Source organism: Solanum verrucosum, unplaced genomic scaffold, assembly GCF_900185275.1.
Source record: "Solanum verrucosum unplaced genomic scaffold, falcon-dt-bn FXZP01000086.1, whole genome shotgun sequence".
NCBI classification, from domain to species: Eukaryota; Viridiplantae; Streptophyta; class Magnoliopsida; order Solanales; family Solanaceae; genus Solanum; species Solanum verrucosum.
In genome coordinates, this window is record NW_026020100.1 from 416775 (window position 1) to 425637 (window position 8863).

The following is an 8863-nucleotide window of genomic DNA, read 5'->3' on the forward strand; positions in this document are numbered from 1 at the left end:
TCAGATTTGTATAATTTCGTTGGCAGACCATTTGTATAAATTGTTGTCAGCCTCTCGTTTGTATAAAACGTTGAGAGTCTCTCAATTTAATTTTATGTGTTTGTATATCTGTATAAAATTTGAATTTGTATACAATTGAATCGAAATAAAACGTTTGTATATCAAATATCATTCTCTCTCTCGCTTTATACAAACATAAATTATACATTGTATTTTGTATAATCTATGTTTGTATAAAGCGAGAAAGAGAGAAAGGCAAAAGAGAACTGGACAGGGTAATATTTGTATTGTATAATTATAAGTGTATAGGACGAAGAGATATGTATTTGCATGTGTATATACAATTTTCTCCCGCTTTATACAAATAAAAACACAATTTATACATTTCTGTTTGTATAAAGCAAGAGAGGTGAGCGACAGAGGGAGAGTGGTGAGCAAGAGTTTGAGGGAAGGAGGCGACTGACAAATAGTTTGCTACAGGCACAATTAAATCAAAGTGTGGTTATACCATTTAATTTAAATTAATAGTTTGTTGTATAATTTTCCCTACTATGTATGGTAATATTGGGCTGTGTTGCCAAGGAACTTGGCCAACCAGGCCCAGCAAAAAAAAGGCCCTGACCCAGAATGAGCTACCAGGCCAGGTCAGCTTCTTGGCATGGGTTCGTGGGGATTTAATTATTATCGTATATTAATTTAGTGAACTTAGTTATTATCGTAAAATAACTTAAAAATCATTGTAAAAACTCATAAACTTTAAATCATGGATATGAATCATACCGTTGAAAAAAAAGAGAAGAAAAAAGAGCATGCATTTGCCCACTACGCATTAATGTATAATTAACGTGAAGAAAATTTTCGCTAGTGAGTACTCACTCCCATATTATTTGTCCATCTATTATAAATAATTGTCCCAAATCAAACCAAGATAATAAATATAAAATTAGTACAATATAAGATAATAAAATTACAATGTCAAACTCATGTAACTAATTTTTTTTCTTCATATCTTTTAGTTAATTACCTTCAACATTCTGTACTAATTAAACTATATAATATAATTAGTACTCTTAAGAAATATGGGATGATTTTCTTGTACTTCTTCTACTCTTCCAATTCCTTAGTATCTGTATTCTTTGAACTGTCTCCATGAATGTTCTGCAAAATTAAACCATTATATATCCTCTGAATAAATACTGGAAACAACAATTTCTAATTTATATTTTACTTGTCATAGATCAAATATAAATAATGGTGTAGCAACCGAGCACTCCTGGATTTGAAGTTTATAAATTTTACACAATTTCAAGTTAATATATACAATAATAATCAGATTTACAATCAAATATTCATCTAGAGATGTTAGTAAATTTTTGAATACGTATCTAAAGTAAGAGTAAAAGTTACTGAATTTATGTGAATCACACTAGGATAGAAGAGGTAAGGTACATACTCCCAAGGTACATCTCCAGCAAGCATCCAATCTCCTTCTTTGTCTTGGTACAATAGTGTAAAGCGTCCATCATTTTCATCACAACTCTCATGTGCTGCATATAAATTAACCAAACTTATTAATTCAATTCTTAATTAATTCCTTATTGTTATTTTGTGAAAAAAAGAAAAGAGGACATGCTATTTTAATTTTCATATTTTTATTTAATAATAGGAGTGAATTAATTACTTACATTTATGAAACATTTGGAGCAAGGTGTTAGTAAGGATTTGGTAAGAATTATATAACATTAGATCAATTTTTCTTCCAATGGCTACTCCTTCCATTTTAACCTTCACATACATGGAATTTCTAATTCCAATATTGTGTCTATGATTAATATTATTATTATTTTCATTCCATCCAACTTCATGATTAATCCCATGAATAAGTTTTTTTCTCCATGATTTAATTGGTGGCCACCCCACTACTCCATTTTCTTCCTTGAATTCCCTGCATCACAAATTCATATTTATTAATTAGTAATAACTAATATATCCTAAGATCAGCTAAAAATAATGATTTTTAATACACTTAGGAAATTAAACTAACAGAATAACAATATTGTTAGACAAGAAATTATAAGTCAAAACCATTAATTAGGATTTCTAACTTATGATTCTGGACTTATTTTGACTTAATAACAAGTGTTTAAAGTATTTTTTTAATCTTACCCAAATGGCCAAACAATATACCAGTGTTTAAAATATGTTTTGACTTAAAAACACTAAAAAATAAGTCAATCCAAATAAACTCCAAGTTTCCAAGTACATATACAAGTATGTTCGAGTAGATTATGATATGAGAGATCAATGAGGAGCAGTGGTGCAGTCATAGTTTTCAGTAAGAGAGTTTAAAATATGATAAAGTAAATAAATAAATTTGAAGAAGTTAAAAGTGATCCAACATCTACTATGAAATACTTTTAACTATATATAACTAAAATAAATTTCCTTCAAAGGACTTTCAAATAAACCCTTAGACCCTATCTGACTCCACCTCAAACGAAGAGTTAGTAAAGGTATGAATGAAACTACACATAAACATGTAGTAATAATATATTTACAACAAATAGCAGATAATTTACATTACACACATTTTGTAACATAAACTTACTGATTATAACAAGCTTCAAAATTTCTCCTTTTTTGATGACCATCATCATTATCATCTTCTTCTTCATTTGGTTGGCCATTCCATATAAGCAAAGGTAATGTTTTACCTTCAACTTTATTGCTACCATAATCATCATTATTAATCTTCTTCATTTCTGAGAAGTTGTCATCAAATGTGTCAATATTAATGTTGTCATTTAGGTAGGAAGATTTGATAGGATTAACAAAATGGGAATTAGGAAGTGCAAGACCAAGACCAAGCTCAAGTTCCATCTCATAAATGATATCACAAAAATACCTATAGAGATTATAAAAGAATTGGTATAATTTGTTGTAGATGTTTATTTATTTATATATAAGTAAATATTAATGTGGTAGAAAAAGGAAAGAGAGGAGAAGGAGAATTGTCTGGTGAGAAAAAGAAAAAGGGAGAGAGCATTGAAGTTGGGTCGGCCAAAAGAGTAGCAAAACATATCGACACCTCACAAAAGCATGTTTTTGGACCATCTCTCCCACACACTTCTATACTAGTGGCATAGTTACCGTTCGTGTATATATCACAAATTATAGTAAATTACGATTAAGAAGATAAATATTTAAGTTGAGGTGCAAATATCTTGTTTTTTCTAAGGATATTTGAGTCTACTGCAATATAATTTACACCGATTCAACAGTAGAACTCTTGACTTATTTCCTTCATGATACAACAATATAATTCAACAATGTCGTATAACTCAAAAACTTCAAATTACATTGGAACGTATTCCTTCAATATAATATTTCGCTCTTTTCAATAGTGAATAAGTTGGAGATTTAGAATATTTTTCGTTTTCTCCATTCTTTCTTTCAAATACTAATCTCATTACACATTACAATACTTTCCCACACTAATTCTCATAATTCTGAAGATATTTCATTTAGACACTCGAATTAACACATTAACTTTTAATAAAATGTTTCAATTAGAGATTTACTATAACAAATAAAGAATTTAGTGATAGTAATATAATTGTCTCCATATTATATTTAACGGCAATAATAAATATGAGTGTTTATAATAACACTTTATATAAAATCTGCAAAAATTTTAGCGATTCTGGATGCAATGATATTGATTCAATTGTCGTTGATAGGAAAATCTATTGCCATAAAATGTCTCTTTTGTTGTAGTGACTTTAGATTCAGTTTTGGAATTTTTTTTGTGTATATTCTTAATCGTTTATTAAATAGTTAAATTAATCATACACATCAATCTTAAAAATATTTTTATTTTACATTATCGATATATATATTAGTTAGTTTAACTCTTGAATTAACAATTAATAAAGTGTTTATTGATTTTTCCTTTTGTTTTCAACTTTTTCATATATAAAGTAGAGCTTAATTAATTCTCTTGTGATCCGTCCGACAATGCAACTGATGGTACAATCTCTTGTCTTTTACTTTTGTTACCTCCTAAAGAAAATTACAAATGGAATTTATGATAAATACTTTTTTTTCCCTTATTAAATTAGGTCTTGAATTTTATTTCACTAGTCATAACTCAAAAATTAGTTTAACGAAAAAAAAGATTGTCCAAATTATATACCACCTAGGGTTTTCGTCTTTCACCGATCATATAGGATTCATTCTATTCATCATCTTTCTCTCCAAGCTCAGATACAAATATTCTTTATCAGAGGTTCCACTATCTGATCTAGTGTGTGCAAATACATTCATGAAGTACTCCTATATTCCCCCCGATAACTATTCGAGACCCTAAAGATCCGCATCGAATTAGGTCTAACTCTAATAACGTAAAAAAGTTTAATTTCTTAAATGAACTCAATTTCATTCACATTGTCCCACATTTCCTTCTTTTCTATGAATACGTGTTTGACCTATTGATCCAGCATGCAGTCCTTTGTTTACCAAGAAAAAGTAAAAGATACTATATAATTTTCCATTAACAATCAATGGTGAATTGAACATTATAATAAAGTAGAACAAGAATATAAATCTTCTCCCTTTAATTTTCTAGTTGTTGGAAAATGACATATCATTACTAATTAAAGGATTAATTGCTAATTCAAGATTTAATGCGTGTGAACGAAACTTAAACGTGTTTTATCAAATAAAGTATTAACGCAATTTTTTTTTTGTCTGGCATGACAAATGTTTGGACAAATTTAGGTCATGACTTGTTTATGTCCCCATTAAAATATGAGTAAATTTTCCTTTAATTAATTTTGAACCACAAAAGGCGGTTAATACTTCATAACGAATTACTGCTAATTAACTTAAGAATTTACAGAAATAAATTATTTAAAGAACAATTATATGGAATTTCTTAACTAATTAATCGGTAGTCTGAAGATAATAATAAATTTATCGTTTATAACGTGTTAAAATTAAAATATATACGAATTTATAAAAAAAATAAAAATAAAATTAGTATAACCTAAGGATAAAATTATGACCAGTCAACCATCATGATAATGTTGTTATTTGACTTGTACGTTTGAATACGATCTTTCTGGTTACACTCATTAGAAGTAACAATTATTAATCGGGGCGGAGCTAGTGAAATAGTTACAAGTAAATTTAATAATTTTTATTTAGATTATATATCTCTGTTAAATAATTCATTAAATGTATATGATGTATTTAATTGGCTTGGAACTCAGTCCATTGATTCGATTATTATTACAATATTAATTTAAGATTGTTATAAGATAAATCGATGTAAATTTAAATTAACTTTTTGAATTTGCCTCTGATTATTACTATCATTTGTCTAATTAACTAAGATTAGATTTGGACATGTGCTACATGTCTGAGATGAAAGTTCAAGAAATTAAAGTCATGATGCAACCACTCTCATCAATTGAAAAATCTCAAAAAAAAAAATCATGAGAAAATTGGCAAAATATTCTATTGGTTTTGGTTGGTTAGTTTGGAAGCATGCTACTTGATATTTCTAAATTGGATTAAAGGTTAATTCCTTATGTCGGATGTTTGTTTTCTCATTCAGTATTCAATATTCATATTGAAACTCGACTGATTTAAATTTGCATCGTGTAGAATCTATTTGAGAGAATGACAATTATTTGTTGAACATATTTCCACATGAAATTATAGGATATGTTTTTTTTTTTTTTGGGGGTGGGGGTGGGTGGACAAAACAACCAACAAAGATAGACAATGGTTTGGTGAGTGTTTTGTGGTCAATTGGTTTTCAAGAAGTTTACACAGTTCTTGAATAGTCCCATGGTGGTTTGTATCATTCAATGTATACAATTCCTAATTGGTACTTTGTTATTGGTGGAACATATTTTATTTTTTTTCTCAACGATAGTAATTACTCTTTTCGTTTCAATTTGTTCTTTTATAGTTTGATTGAATTGCACAAAATCTAAGAAAGTAAACAATTTACTTTCTTAGATTTAGTCGTTCTGAATCTCTTATACTAAAGATATGTATAATATATCAGTTTTTTTTTAATTTTTTATCGTTTTAAATATGTCATAAGAAATGTTATGTTAAAATTAACGAGTTATCAAATTATGATCGTGGTATGTAATGATCATGTGGATCTAATATACCCAACAAAATGGAGCTACCTTAGTGGGCATGAATATATCATATGATGAAAGTCATGGATCACATTGTTGTCTAATTAGGACTTGTTTTTTTCCAAAAGAAGTCATATGTCTCCCAAGACTTAACATTTTGGGGTCAGTTTTGATTAATGATGTCTGAATTTTTTCTATCAAAAAGTATGCTAAGAGAACAATTAAATATTGAAATCAACTTTCTTTTAATTTTTAAAAAACTTAAAAAGGTCATAGAAAAAATTATACTTCAGAAGAAAGTAAAAACACCACTAATTTAGAGCGTAAGACTAGTAGACAGTTTACTATGGACGATATCATAATAAAAGGGGTCGTTTGGTTTGAATAGTAGTTATGTTGGGATTAGTTATGCTGTGATAAGTATACTGGGATAAGTTATGCTGAGATTAGTTTTTATTGTTTGTTTGGTTTGTCATATTCAAACTAATATTCATTGTATAATTTTTGAGAATAGGTTGTTTGTTTACAAAAATACCCTCACCTTATTTAGTTTTTTTTTCTTTTTTTTTTTACATTTTCTTTGCAATCTTTAGTTATTCATTCTTAAAAATAAAATTTCCATCTTATTTAGCTTAAATATTTTTGTGTGTGCATTTCCATGATTGGGTCGTATGTTTTAAAATTTAAACGCTCATCTTATTTAACTTAAAAATTAAACTTTCATCTTATTTAGCTTAAAAATAAATGTTCATCTTATTTAGCTTAAAAATAAATGTTCATCTTATTTAGATTAAAAATAAAATTTTCATCTTATTTAGCTTAAAAATAAAACTTTCATCTTATTTAGTTTAAAAATAAAACTTTCATCTTATTTATCTTAAAAATAAAACTTTTGTTTTAAGTTTATTAAAGTAAAATAAAATTTATTATTAAAGTTATCTAGATTTTAATTATAAATAAAATATAATTTTTAAGTGAGTAATAAACTATTTAATGAAAAATATGTTATTTAGTAGTGGAGTGAACATTTTAAGAGAAATCAAAATATAAATAAACATAATAATTACGCAAATAAATTTAACTTATAATATATTCATAAATAAAAATTGTATTTATAAAATGTAAATTTTTAATAGAAAAATGTATTTATCATAAAAACAACGAATACTTAAGGTTGTGAATGATATTATAAATGTTGTTAAAAATTATGTTAATATGTATGAATGTAAAAGTGGTGTATAAGAGAGAGTTTAAGGGGGGTATTTTTGTTAATTTACACACTTTATCCCAGGATAACTTATCCTGGAATTACTATACCACCCCCAGTGAGGGATAACTTAACCCAGGACTAATTGTTAATCGTGGGATAAGTTATCCCTACTTTTGCAACCAAACAATGAATTAAATGCCACTAAAAAGTTATCCCAGGATTAATTCATCTTATCTATCACACCAAACGATCCCAAAGGGTCATATAAAGAGTCCCTAAATCCCCATTCTACGAATGATGTGTCATGTGTGGGACTCAACACATTAAACTTTGATTCATTTTCTGATATTAATCATAATTAAATGCAACAAATCATACAAAAAAAAAGACAAAGTACACGTATATGAACAATAAATTGTTCATGAATGATTACAAGTAGAACAAAATTATGTTGTCTCGATGAAATGTATAATTTCTAGCTAAGTGAACCACTTCATTTCAAAGGATATTTCAAAGTGTCAATTGGGCATGCACAAGACAAAATTTAAAGAAATTCAATGTATAATATATATACATAATTTCTTTTTACCCTACATGGTATAATATTCTGACAAAGGTGGCTCCAGTAAATTACTGTTAAGATGATCGATCGTCTCTAAGTAATTTGTTTTCCTCAACTTCAATTTTGATGTTTCAGTTTATATGAATATTTTCGATTGGATACAAATTTATGATCAGTTTTAATTTTCAAATATGCCAAAATATTTATGTTATAAAGATAAATAAAAATGAAATTAAATAACTTTCAAATTTAAGAAAAAACATTATTGTTAAATGCACTAAAAAGGAAATATGATTATGTTAGAAGTGTAGCATTCTTGTCTAGGAAAAATGTACATGTTCAATAAAGCAAAGATGATAAAAGGATAATGGTCTGAAAAATATCTTAACTTTTGCCGAAATTGCTGTTACGATACAAAACTTTAATGAGGACCTATTACCCCCAGACTATTTAATATCGTATTTTAAACATATATATTTGCCCATGTGAACATAAACATTAATGCATAATTATAAATAGTAATGTGTCCACGTGGGCACATATATACCTTTAAAATACACTATTAAATAGTTTAGGGGGTAAAAAATACACTATTAAATAGTTCAGAGGTAATAGGTCCTCTATAAAGTTTAGTATCGTAACAACAATTTCGACCAAAATTAGGATATTTTTCAGACTCTTATCCCTAAAAAGAATATCAACAACACATGATTTACTTTATTCTTCCTTTGAACAAAAAAAAGAGAAAAACTTTATTCCTCCTAATTGATTTATGGGAGTCTACTGGGTCCTAGAGGAGGAGCTTCCTTTGAAAAGTAAATACATAGTGCATTGTACATTGTAAAGAAGAAAGAGAAGTTCCTAACACAAAAAAATGTGTTTATTACTCTACAAACACATTCTTCTTCTTTTCTAATTTTTTTTTTTTTG

General features: G+C 27.4%; 1 protein-coding gene across 1 annotated transcript; it reads right to left on the reverse strand.

The window, feature by feature from the left end:
* Positions 1-930: 930 nt before the first annotated feature.
* Positions 931-2880, reverse strand: LOC125825000 (auxin-responsive protein IAA29-like). Its single transcript, XM_049504349.1, has 4 exons — positions 2609-2880; positions 1686-1945; positions 1454-1547; positions 931-1158 (listed from the first exon to the last, which is right to left on the reverse strand). The coding sequence occupies exons 1-4, from the start codon at positions 2878-2880 to the stop codon at positions 1071-1073; spliced, it is 714 nt and encodes a 237-aa protein (XP_049360306.1). The 3' UTR covers positions 931-1070.
* Between the last annotated feature and the right edge of the window lie 5983 nt (positions 2881-8863).

Bases quoted from the DNA above. Each gene is read 5' to 3' on its own strand.
- LOC125825000 (XM_049504349.1), bottom strand. From the start codon at position 2,880: ATGGAACTTGAGCTTGGTCTTGGTCTTGCACTTCCTAATTCCCATTTT. The intron at 1,548-1,685 runs GTAAGTAATTAA...ATTTATATGCAG, and splicing joins GCTCCAAATGTTTCATAAAT to CACATGAGAGTTGTGATGAA. The intron at 1,159-1,453 runs GTATGTACCTTA...TTAATTTTGCAG, and splicing joins GCTGGAGATGTACCTTGGGA to AACATTCATGGAGACAGTTC.